The sequence below is a fragment of the Peromyscus leucopus genome, chromosome 8b, assembly GCF_004664715.2.
Source record: "Peromyscus leucopus breed LL Stock chromosome 8b, UCI_PerLeu_2.1, whole genome shotgun sequence".
Taxonomy (NCBI): domain Eukaryota; kingdom Metazoa; phylum Chordata; class Mammalia; order Rodentia; family Cricetidae; genus Peromyscus; species Peromyscus leucopus.
The window spans coordinates 29,499,901-29,512,852 of NC_051086.1; the positions used below are offsets into that span (position 1 = coordinate 29,499,901).

General features: G+C 42.6%; 1 protein-coding gene across 5 annotated transcripts in view; it reads right to left on the reverse strand.

Moving 5' to 3' along the window:
• The window catches only part of Marf1 (meiosis regulator and mRNA stability factor 1), a 48,617-nt gene extending 35,867 nt beyond the window's left edge, over positions 1–12,750 (reverse strand). The window contains exons 1-8 of one of the 5 annotated variants that reach the window (XM_028858408.2): positions 12,479–12,563; positions 7,569–7,766; positions 6,278–6,427; positions 5,738–5,770; positions 4,843–5,014; positions 3,243–3,469; positions 1,087–1,204; positions 318–490 (exon numbers count right to left, since the gene is read on the reverse strand). In XM_028858408.2, the coding sequence (XP_028714241.1) occupies positions 318–490; positions 1,087–1,204; positions 3,243–3,469; positions 4,843–5,014; positions 5,738–5,770; positions 6,278–6,427; positions 7,569–7,709 (1,014 nt within the window). In that variant the 5' untranslated portion in view covers positions 7,710–7,766; positions 12,479–12,563. Of the gene's footprint in view, positions 1–317; positions 491–1,086; positions 1,205–3,242; positions 3,470–4,842; positions 5,015–5,737; positions 6,428–7,568; positions 7,767–11,245; positions 11,358–12,478; positions 12,564–12,712 lie in introns of those variants that run through there. The other 4 variants (XM_028858407.2, XM_028858406.2, XM_037201224.1 and 1 more) reach the window with 4 other exon arrangements.
• Between the last annotated feature and the right edge of the window lie 202 nt (positions 12,751–12,952).

Sequence of the window (12,952 nt, forward strand, 5' to 3'; positions counted from 1 at the left end):
AACAGCACCTCGACCTGGTGACCCCTTGCTGAGGGCTGTCTCTCAGCCTCTAAAACCTACCACTAGAAACCAACAGAGGCAGCCAGGCGGTGGTGGCGCACGCTTTTAATCCCAGCACTTGGGAGGCAGAGCCAGGCGGATCTCTGAGTTCGAGGCCAGTCTGGGCTACCAAGTGAGTTCCAGGAAAGGCACAAAGCTACACAGAGAAACCCTGTGTCTCAAAAAACCAAAAATATAAATAAATAAATAAATAAATAAATAAATAAATAAATAAATAAAATAAAAGAAACCAGCAGAGGCAACAGAAACCCACTCACAGGAATCTTCAGTGGTAACCTGGGGGGTAAATCAGAAATGAACTCTTCAAATCTGATCAGCTCGTTAGCATGATGCAGCAAGGCTTCAGAGGCTTGGTTTTTGTGGACCAAAATGATGTGAAAACCATGCCTGTGCCTCAGGTCACTGAGTTCCAATGCAAAGTTGACATCAGCTGAAAAGAAATGACAAGTTATTAGAAACATTCAACAGAAACAGCCCTGAACAGCTAGTGACATGACCAAGGAAACAGGCAGTCCTGGCTCAACCATTCTCCTCCTCCTTTTGAACAGAGCACATTTTTTTGTGAAGAATTAACATGACAGGGCAATCATACCACACACTCAAGACATAACTTTCTCCTAATATTAACAGGGAGCAGGTTGCAAATCTGAAAATTATTCATCTTGCATTTTTTTAAGTTATAATACTCCCCCCAAAAAACCATTTTCTTAAATAAACCGGCCTGCAATATCTCACAGAAAACATAAACAATCAGACTCTTTTTTTCTTTCTTAAATTTTTCAGACAAGTGCTCACTATGTAGCCCAGGCTGGCCCTGCACTCATCCTCCTGCCCTAGCCTCCTAGATGCTGGGATCAGAGGGGTGAGCCACCACACCAGGCTGTAGACTCAGCTGTTTCCCTAAACAGTTGTCAGCAATCATCACTGTATGCCCTGTGTTCACCTCTGTGGTTCTTTGGCTTGTACATTTCTGGTAATTCCCATGCAGTGATTGTGGCTGAAACCAGCAGATGCTTTGACACTTACTTGACACAAGAACCACAGTAGCTGGAGCAGTGTGTGTATTTGCAAACCTTCGAAGGCTCTGACGGAGTTTATCATCAGCAGCATTCTTTGCAGTAGCGTTTATATGAGCAACGGTTACCTGTGATCATTTATCAAAAGGGTCATTGAACAAGAGCTAGGGTTAGAAAACTGTCACACACTTGGTCCACATTTTTTTTTAAAAAAAAAAAAAAAAAACAAGGTCCCACTGTGTAGCCCAGGCTAGCCTTAAATTCTTGATCCTTCTGCCTCAGCCTCCAGAGTGCTGGGATTAAAGAAATGCACCACAACACCTGGCACCTAGTGGATAACACACAGGAAAAAAAGCTCTTCAATTACTGTTGGGAATATGGAGGTTACAACTAGATCTCAATAACTTCAGAACTGGTTCTCCATATAAAAAGTGGAGAAATTAGCCCAAGTCTCATTTCCAATTGCTTTTGAACTTCTTTTATCCCCCTTTTAAAAAAGAAGAGGGAAAAGAAAAAAGTCAAATTCTAAGTCATCATGATACATTTTTGTCCACAATCTGCATGTGATATAGTTAAGGTACAGTGTGGGGTTCATTTTATCACCCGTCTATGTCATTCACTGTCTGGAGCCTACTGGACCTGGGGCTACATGACAGATGGAAGAGGAAATAACATTCCGTGGGAAGGCAAAAACAATGACTCCTATTAAAATCCTATAGACTTACACAAAGCTGTCTCCAAAGCAAAGTGCCTCAACCACATTAATTTTCATTTGGACTTTCTCTCTCTCTCTCTCTCTCTCTCTCTCTCTGTGTGTGTGTGTGTGTGTGTGTGTGTGTGTGTAAAAATACATATTTGTACGTTACATGTGAATACATAATTCTAAGCAGAAACGTGGAATGTCAACGGTATTATTTATCCAAGAGTCAAAACATTTGGATTCTATTTCTAGCTTTACAGCAGCAGACTTTAAGGTCAGACAACCTTGATTTAAATTTTAGTTCATAATGCTGTGCACCATGCACACCTTTAATCTCAGCACTCAGGAGACAGAGATAGGTAGATCTCTGTGAACTCAAAGCTATCCTCACCTACATACCAAGTTCTAGGCCAGCCAGGGTTATCTGGTGAAACTCTCTCTAAATAAATAAATAAATAATTGTTCCAGTTCTTTCATTTATTGGCAATATAACCCTAAGAAAGTGGTCTCCCTTCTTAGAGCCTCAATTTAATCTGTAAATTGTAAACACTACATCCATGCTGTATGCCTGGCTCAGAGAGCAGAAAAGAAGCTGAGGCAGACAACATACACAGCCACTACAGTGCACATCGCCAAGGAACAAGCAACTTACTGCAAGAGCAAATGTCTCAATTTCAGCATTCTAAAAAGAAAAAACTGTGTGTGGCTTTCTCTCATTTGAAAACGGCGTAAAACATCACTAAACCAAGCTGGAATTGGAATTTTAAAGAAAACACCCCAGGTAATCAGGCCAGCTATAGTGGCACATTCCTTAATTTCAGCACTTGCGGGGCAGAGGCAGGCAAATCTCTGAGTTCGAGGCCAGCCTGGTCTACTGAGAAAGTTCCAGGCCAGCCAGGGCTACACAGAGAAACCCTGTGTCTTGAAGAATGGTTAAAAAAAAAAAAATTAAAAAAAAAATAAATAAAATTTTTTTAATTATGTGTGTGAGTATCACATATGTGGCCTGGCACCTGCAGAGATCAGAAGAGGGTTGTCGGATGCCTGGAACTGGAGTTACAGAGGGTTGTTAGCCATCTTATGGTTCTGGGAACTGAACCCCAGTCCTCTGGAAGAGCAGCCAGTGCTCTTAAATGCTGGGCCACTGCTCCAGCCCTCAGCAGATTACAATTCTTTCTTTCTTTCTTTCTTTCTTTCTTTCTTTCTTTCTTTCTTTCTGTTTTTTACATTACAATTCTTTTTTAAAAGATTTATTTATTTATATGAATGTTCTGTCTGCATGTAAACCTGCATGCTAGAAAAGGGTATCAGAACTCACTATAGATGGTTATGAGCCACTATAGGGTTGCTGGGAATTGGACTCAAGATCTCTGGAAGAACAGTCAGTGCTCTTAATCAATGAGCCATCACTCAGAAGATTACAATTCTTAACAAAAATAAATAAACAAATAGATAAATAAATTTACCTGGCAATTATTTAGTTCTTGAATAACTTCCTTGTTTTCTTTACTGATGTCGCACACACAAATAAACTCTGCTTCTCTGTGTCCTCTAAAAAACCTCTCACGGATTCTCTGTACAACAGTCGTTGCTGAACGGCCAGAGGGGACTGAGCAATTTTCAATATCCCAGAAAACGCCAATTGGGGGAAGAGCCTCCAGTACCTGTCCGGTGACTGCAACTTCTGGTGACCCTTAAAAAATATTAATACTTCCAGTTCCAGTTCCACATAGTGAAAAAGAAAACAGTGAGCTAATATATGCAATAGGTAACAACCCATCATTCTAAATAGCAGAAATATCAAGTCATTGCTTGCCATGAAGTTTAAAGATAACAATTTCACTGGCCAACCCAAGAAGCAACCATGATATCCCAGCGACATACTGTGCGCGCGCGCGCGCACACACACACACACACACACACACACACACAAGACAGGGCTTCTTTGTGTAGTCTTGGCTGTCCTGGAACTCGCTTGGTAGACCAGGCTGGCCTCAAACTCAGAGATCAGCCTGCCTCTGTCTCCCAAGTGCTGAATTAAAGGCATGCACCACCACCTGGCCACTCCTACTTTCAATAACAAACCTACAAATCAGTGGTGCCAAAACAACTCTATGTTAACAGTAGGACTTTACCCTCTGCTGACCCATGATGGCTGTCTGCTGGGTATGGAAGAGCATGAAGAGACCATCAAAGTGAAACTGGCACTGATTCTCACTTTAAACTACTCTAATATGTCATTAACATCTGTTTTAACCTTTCAGAGATGTTTTAGGATGATAAAACATCACAGTAACTACTTTTTAGGGAAATAATTTTGATTTCAAACTCTAAGGTTTCAAATACTACTAATAATCAGCCACTACTAAATTTTTCTAAATACTAAATATGTCTCAGGAGTATTAAGAACCTAAGCTGAGTTCAAGCATGGTGGCCCATGCCTTAAATCCTAGCACTCAGGAGGCAGAAGCAGGTGAACCTCTGAGAGTTCGAGGCAAGGATGGTCTATACAGCCAGGGCTATATAGAAAGACCGTTTCATAAACATTAAAGTAAACATACAACCTAAGTGAGCCCCAAGTTTCCTACAGCACTTAATCTCTCCAATACACTCTCCACATTCCTATTCTGGTCTCAAACAGCCACAGCTCAACATGAAGTCCTAATAATAGTACAGATATTAGCCAAATGAGGGAAAAGAAGACTCACATACACTTTGAAATGTAAATGCACAAGGAAATCTTTATAGGCAATTAAATACAACATTTGTGTCAGATATTGAAAACTCAAATGGAGGCTGTATAGGTGGCTCAGCAGTCAAGAATACTTGTTGCTCTTACAGAGTACAAGGGTTCAGTTCCCATAATACACATGGTAGCTGGCAACCTTTAGTAACTCCAGTTCCGGGGGATCCAGTGCCCTCTTCTGGCCTCCACAAGCACCAGGCACACATAAGTACACTTACATACATGCATGTAAAACACTCAAACACATAAAAAAATAAATGAATAAACGTTAAAAAAAAAAAAAAGACAAATGCACTCTTTAATGCTACACTATTATTTACCAAATTTTGAAGTAGCATGGCCTAGACTGGTTGCCAACAACGAGGTCTCCTTCTCCATCCCTTTTGTTCCACAGCCATTACACAGAGGGATAGCTCGAGGTGCAGGCTGAGTACTTGGAGGTAGCACATTTGGCCAGATTTTAGCATCATCAATTATATTATTTCTTGCTGGCTGTTTTAACATTTTTTTTTTTAAAGGAAGAAATTTTAGACACATCAATAAAGAACTTAGATTCATATACAAGTGAAAACACCATTCTAAGCTTTTCACCTTCCTCCTACCTGATAACCTCTGATAAATTGTATTTTCAAATCTTTATCAGAACTACCAGCTACCAATTCACAGTCTCATCTCAAGAAGCAACTTGAAATGATCAGGGACCTGTTTAAATACTCAGTCGTTTCCAACCTGGGACATGCATCTGTTATGAAAGAGATTTTACATGCACCTCCCATAAATAGCAGAAAAACCTTCCTTTGAATACTAGTGCAAATGGTGCCAAGCTTCACGTTCCTCATATTACAAAAAGAAATGAAAGGGCCAGTGTATAAGCTGAGTTTAACTTATAAGAACTCAACCAATTCTGTCCTAGAGAAGGATGAAAGAGATCATGGACTTGGCAAACTAAGATGTCCTGTAGGACATGGCTTTTTTGTGACCAGGGGCTCTAAAAGCACAAGCTACACACCTAACAACACTACTTTTCTAGATGGTCTCTCATCTTAACCTTTGCATCTTTCAGTATCAGACGAAGCTATGCTAAGGGAGTGCGAGCTACACCATGAAGAATCTTCAACCCCATGCACAGTAAAGATATGGCAAGATAAAGACATTTCTAAATAGAACCTCAAACTTCATTATCTGCCCCCAGGTTAAAGAATAAAAGATACATACCTTGTTTAGACAGTCTTCACAGTAAAGTGAGCCCTTTAAACAAACCGGAGGTGCCACATTTAGGTGAAGAGAGTTGGTGCACAAGTGAGGTGTAAGCTCTGACTGGGAAAGACGATCTTCCAAACGCCCACAAGCCCCACTTGGGAAATCAGAACAGGGGAAATAGCCAGCAGAGGTGCAGCCCTGGAGAGTCGGGAACTGATGCAGCTTGTGCATGTTACTATGACATGACTGGAAATGGAGCTTCCCACAACATGGTAGGTGCTTGCAGGAAGGTAGGTTACTCTCTACACACATGCTGGGAAAGCCACTCGCAAGGCCCACCAAGTTGCTCCTAGCAGAGGCATTCTGCAGTGAAGATACAGACTGGAAAGCAAACCCTGACCCTACTTGACACGTGACTGTCCTGGTGCTTGGTGAGTCTAAGAGTGAGCCCGTGTGAATCAAGCTCCCAGAACCTCCACTACTGCCGCCACCACCACTACCAAAACGCATGGGCGAAGTGGAGGGTTCATTAGGGCAATGAACACAGCAGCTTACTTTGGGAACAGCTGAGAGCTGTACTTTTGGTTGCTGAAGAGAATGACTATCAGGAAGTGGGACTGCTGGGAAAAGTTCAGAGTCAACATGAAGAGGTGATGGTATATCCTTTAACTCCACAGCAGCTTTCTTATTCTCCATGTACTCTTCCTAAGGAGAGATCAGAACACAATTGCTGGAGACCACTGTATTTTGTTCTCTCATACACTACTGCAGTAAAAAATGAAAAACAATGTTCAACTCTCTTTACACCACTTAATCATAACTGAACAAATAAACAGCATCCAGCTTAAGACCAGGGACAATCTTCAGAGAGGTCTGCAGGAAGGCAACACAGAAACATACAACTAAAATTAATGCTATGACAGAATCTTAAGACAATTAGGCAGGGGGCTCTGTTTAGTTTCGGCAAGCCAGGTTAACCACCCTACCTCAGAGACTATATGTAACTTCCCCTTGCTTCAAAGCACTGTCTAAAGAAAACTGGGGCATACAAACAATCATTTCACAGCATTAAAGGAAGGTGGCTTATAAGCAAGTAGCTTCCTTTTATTTATTCCTGTAGTTGTTGAGTAAAGAGTTTTAGTTGGGTTCTCCTAAAGGAGGAGAGTGACATTCCAAACACTATGAATGAGACCAGCCATCTACCCAAAGTGGCCCAGCTGTGCTGCTGATAGCACTGAGGAAACACTGAAGCCTTAATGCAGCTTTTATACTATGGCCAGTGCACAGATACAGTGATTAATTAGAACCACCCATTCTCAGTTCAAAACCCAGCACCACCAAAAAGGAAAAGAAAGAATATACTTAATGTTCTCAAGAAATCCTGAACAGAAAGGTATTGTCAATATTTTCTAACTTAATAGACTTAAAACTAAGAGGGTGAGCCAGGGACAGTGATCACATCTGTCTGTAATCCTGCACTTGGGAGACCAAGGCAGAAGGATCACAAATCCAAAGCCAGCCTCAACTGTATAAGAAAAACTTATCTCCAAAGCCACAGGCCAAATCCACTTGAGAAAGTTATAGTTAAATACAATTTATTTTATACTTTTCACTGATTTTACCATGCAAGCTTTGGAATTTGGGGCTTTAACAAGAAATCAAATTCCCCCCAGTTTTAAACCTTAAAACCTGTTACTCAGAGTGGAATACAGAGTTGAGCAAGTGTGTTTCTTGTTGAATGAGAGATTATAAAAATGTGCAGGGTGTTATATGGGCAGGAAAGACTGTCCCAGATCACCTGTACCAATTATCTATTCACAGCATGCTAAGTCTTGCACATAGTTACCGTTTGGGGACTAAGAGGCAATGTCTGCTCAGAATGAGAAAAGCAACCAGAGAATTTCCAAAGCCACGGCTTAGCATCATTATCTTGGTGAAGCCATCTAAGTGTTCTACTGCAAGGGTTCTCAGTTCCGTTCCCTTCCATCACATAGCCAGACAATGTGGTTCAACATTCTTTCATCTTTCTTTTCTTTCTTCCACCCTGTTAAAAATGAGTTGTCTTAGTTAGGGTTTCTAGTGCTGTTGACAAAACACCATGACCAAAAAGCAAGTTGGGGAGGAAAGGGTTTATTTGGCTTACACTTCAGCATTGCTGGTCATCACTAAAGGAAGTCAGGGCAGGAACTTAAACAAGGCAGGATCCCGGAGGTAGGAGCTGATGCAAAGGCCATGGAAGGGAGCTGCTTACTGGCTTGCTTCCCATGGCTTGCTCAGTCCACCTTCTTATAGAATCCAGTACCAGCAGCCCAAGGATGGCACCACCCACCATGGGCTGGGCCCTCTACCATTGAAAACTAAATGAAAAAAAAAAAAAAAAAAAAAAGACTTTTAAATGGATCCCATGGTGTCATTTCCTCAGCTAAGGCTCCTTCCTCTAATGACTTTGGCTTGTGTCAAGTTGACACACAAAACCAGGCAATACACGGGTCAACGTCTGTTACTTCTTTACGAAAGTACCCATTTTATAATGTTAAAATGAGACCACAGCTGTATTCACGGCACAATGGCTCTCACATTCAGACCTTAAAGAACAAGGGCAGCATGGATATCACAGCTCAGTACAGGCTACTAAAATTTGGTACACTTGATTGGTTCTAACTATTTAAATTTGATTTAGAAAAAAAAAATCTATGATCTGAGGCTGGGAGATGGTTGAGAAAAGTATTTGCTACACAAGGATGAGAACCTGAATTCAGATCCCACCCACTCTTATAAAAGACAAGCATGCGACTGTAATTCCAGCACTGGAGAGGTGGAAATAGGCAGATGCCTGAGTTCAATGGCTACCCTTTCCAGCAAAAATCAGTCAACTCCAGGTTCAGCAAGACTAACTCAAAAAATAAGGCAGAGGGGCCAGTGACAGGGTTCACTAAAGGTGACTGCCTCCAAGCCTGACAACCTTAGTACCATTCCAACATATTAGAGAGAACTGACTCCCACAAGTTATCTTCAAAACTCCACATTTAAGCTATGGTATGCATGCATACACACACACACACACACACACACACACACACACACACACACAAAGTAATTTTTAAAAAACTAAAAGGGGCTGGAGAGATGGCTCAGTGGTTAACAGCACCGACTGTTCTTCCAGAGGTCCTGAGTTCAATTCCCAGCAACTACATGGTGGCTGACAACCATCTACAATGGGATTTGATGCCCTCTTCTGGCATGCAGGTATATATGAAAATAGGGCACTCATATACATAAAAATACATATTTTTTAAATTAATAGAGAACCATGAGGGATATACCCAACATCAACTTCTACATATAGGTGTACATATGTGCACCTGCATACACACCCACATGAACACATACATATACCACACAAATCATTTATAAACTGCTATTCCTCATATCCCAGTTTTTTTCTATCTGTGCAAATGAATAGGCAAAGAAATCTCTTACATGTGTGTACAGGACACAGGTCAGCCTTGGGTGTTTTCCCCAATCTACCACCTTTTTTCTTCCTCCTCTTTTTTAAGGACAGGAGTTCTCTTTTTTTTTTCTCTCTCGAACTCAAAAAGATCCTCCTGGCTCTGCTTCCCGAGTGCTGGGATTAAAGGCATGCGCCACCACCGGCCGGCTTGGACAGAGGTTCTCACTGAACCTGGAGCACACCAATTTGGCTAGACTGGCTGTCCAGTGAACACTTGAGACCCTCCGGTCTCTCTCCATCACTGGGATTACAAGCACATGTTATCGTCTCACCCAGCTTTTACACAGGTGCTGGAGATTGAACTCAGGCCCTCATGCTTGTGCAACAAGCACTTTACCTACTGAGCCACCGCCCCAGCCACTAGGACTTTACAAATGAGAATGGACTATAGATGCGTCCTATTTATTTTTAAGACACAGACATGCTTGAAGGACAGAGCCAAATCATGGACTCTGCACATCTTCTCTCCTCTTCATTTGGCTGAAATAAGCCTCCAGGTTCTAAACAGGTGTAATGGCCTATAGCTCTTCTTAATTTTCAGATATTCTTCCTATAAGTTCTGCTTATTAACAGTTAACAGTAGGAAGCATCTAATATAAAAAAAGAAACACAGGATCAGCCTTTCTGTTCCTGATATGAGCAAAGGGACAAGTTAAATGACCTTTGAGAACTTTGAATTCTATTCTACCAGAGAAGCCATCCCATTGATTTCTTCATTTGTTTATAATGAAAGTGCAATGTAACAGAGTGGATCACCAAACATCCAGCAATTAAGAAAGTCACAACTCACAGAGTGAGATCCAGGACAGGCACACCAAAACAACACAGAGAAACCCTGTCTCGAAAAAACCAAAAAAATAAATAAATAAAGTCACAACTCACAGATGTATTTTATACCAGTATGACTTCACTCTTAGAGTATTAGTAGACCAAAGGCAAAGCCAACACACACTCTTTGGGCAGGAAGGAAGCTAGTAATGGTGAGAACAACCATTAAGGTTTTTAACTTGTAAGTTCTCACCACAACAGCCCAACAGTGGGCATTTTCAGTGATTATTTTATCAGAAATTTCATCTGTGCATGTAGAAACTAGGTTCTTTCAGCTGTTATCTCTGATAAGACACTTGTAAGAGATTTTACATCTCTATGACAGGGTGAAGGGAGAATGGTTCAAAATGTATGTCAAGTATGGGAACTGTAATTGAGACTTGAGTCTTTGCCACATAATCTGGTTATAAAGCCCAATATATTTAATATTTAGCCAGTGTGCTGAAACTATAAAGCTTAAGTTTCTATTTGTAGGCTGGGGGTGGGTGGGTATGGAGCTTAGTGGCATATGGAAGGTTCTAAGTTCAATCCCAGACAGACAGAAAGAGGGGAAGGGAGGCAGAAAATGGGGAAAAAAAAGGAGAGAAAGTAGGAAGAAAGAAAAAGATGTTTGTTTCCTTGTCTGTACACTGTCTCAATCTGCCACAGCACTATAAAAATGAATTTAAAAATGCATGCACTGTCCATTTTCACCACTGTATCTTGTAGTCAGCCCAAGGCCTATTCCATGTAATCACAAATTATTGGTTGAATGAAGGAATTAACAGAATTAACCTAGTACACAGTTGAAAATAATCTGGAGACAAAGTTAACTGCTATCACTGTTTGAATTATAATGTTTTTAATTATTAAATCCAGGTTGTGCCAGGTGGTGGTGATGCACGCCTCTGCACTCAGGAGGCAGAAGCAGGTGAATCTCTTGTGAGTTCGAGGCCAGCCTACAGAGCGAGTAGGACAGCCAAGGCTACACAGAGAAACTGTCTGGAAAAACCAAAAAACAAAAACCCAAGTGTATCACCCAACAAGCTCCACTCTTACTCATAAGAACTTGTGATGTTCAGTGTTCAGCATGCTCAGACCTTCCAAAGCCAGGTAGTTCCTAAAAGTGAACTACAACTTTCAACACTTCACCAAGAAACAAACTTAAGTTTCATAGCTAGCTTGAGGTCAAAAGGCTCACCTACCTCTTTCTACTACACCAAGGTGCCATCGACATTGTTCAGTCAAAGAACCAGGAATAGTGGCACATGTCTGCTATCCCAACAATCAGGAGGCAGAAACAGGAGGATATCTGCCAAGTTGAAAAGCAGCTTGGGCTACATATAAAGTTCCAGGCAGCCATAGTTACACAATGAAACTTTGTCTCAAAAAAAAAAAAATAAAATTAATATATGTATTGTTGATTTTTTTTACTCTTATTCTTTGCTTTTTGGGGGCCCGCCACCCAGCTCCCAAATAAACACACAGAATCTTATTTTCTTTCTTATGAATGCTCAGCCTTAGTTTGGCTTATTTCTAGCCAGCTTTTCTTAAATTATCCTGTCTACTTTTTGCCTCTGGGCTTTTACCTTCTATTTCTGTATATCTTTTCTTTACTTCTTACTCTGTGTAGCTGGGTGGCTGGCCCCTGGAGTCCTCCTCTCCTTCTCTTGTTCCTTGAGCTTCTCCTCCCAGATTTCTCTTCCTATTTATTCTCTTTGCCTACTAGCCCCATCTATCCTTTCTCCTGCCTAGCTATTGACAGTTCAGCTTTTTATTAGATCAGTCAGGTGTTTTACACAGGCAAAGTAACACAGCTTCACAGAGTTAAACAAATGCAACATTCACTTATTCACTACTGTATTCACCCTGAACCTACCACTCCACTGTGCCTCACAAATGTCAATAAATGACCGCTGGACAAATGTAGAGCTCACGAAATGTGAAGGAAGACCATTTAGCTGACCGTTTCCTTGTATGCAAAACAGAAAGATCCTGGAAAGTCCAAAGATACTACTCGTACAACTAGAAAGCTCTTGGTTACAACAAAAAAATGCTCGGCAAACTCGTGCTAGAATTAATGGGGGGAGTGGCTGAAACTGAAGTTGCATCCAAAGAGGCTGCTAGGAGAGCGCTCCGGAGGGCTGCAAAAACAAACAAGCCAAGGGACGCAACTCCACCACTGTCCCTTTTCTCAACTTCCTAACTTTGCACACCCTGCGAAGGTTGCTGCTGACACCTGGAGGGCCCGGGAACGAGCAGGGAGGCAGGCGCCGGCAGGGAGCCAAACGCCCGGAAGACACCGCGCGGCCCCTTTGGCGGGTCCCGGACCCCACAGCATCAGTCTGGGGAAAAGGGCGCTGTTCCCGGGCCAGCTAAGCTGCTGGCCGAACAACCCGAGCACCTGAGTGAAGTCCCGGCACTGACAGAGGACTCACCTCAGCCGCCAGGTCCTTCTCCGCTCACATTCCGACCCCGCCGTCTTCCCCCCGCCCCCCAGGCCCTTTGTTTTGATTCCCGACTCCGCACCTCCCGCCGCCGCCGCCAAGCGCACCCTCCGCTTCCGCTTCCGCTTCCGCGCCGCACCTCCCCTGTCGTAAAACCCACTCTCTTATCCACTACTAGCCCCGCCCCTTTCTCATTCCCCCCCCCCCACACACACACACACTCACCTCTTCCTCCATGTTACCACACCCTTCTCGGCACCTCCCCTATAACCACGCCCTTTCCCCCGCCCATCCCCAATGCGTCTCCGCCTAGCCCTGGTCCTTCCTCCTCTAGCCCCGCCCACCTCCCCTCCCGCTCTTCCCATCCTCTGTCTAGCTCCACCCCTTCCCTTGTCTCGCCCAGTCTTTTCTTCCGCCCCGCCCTCGCCTTCGCGTCTTCTCCGCGCGGAGCACGATGGGAACTGA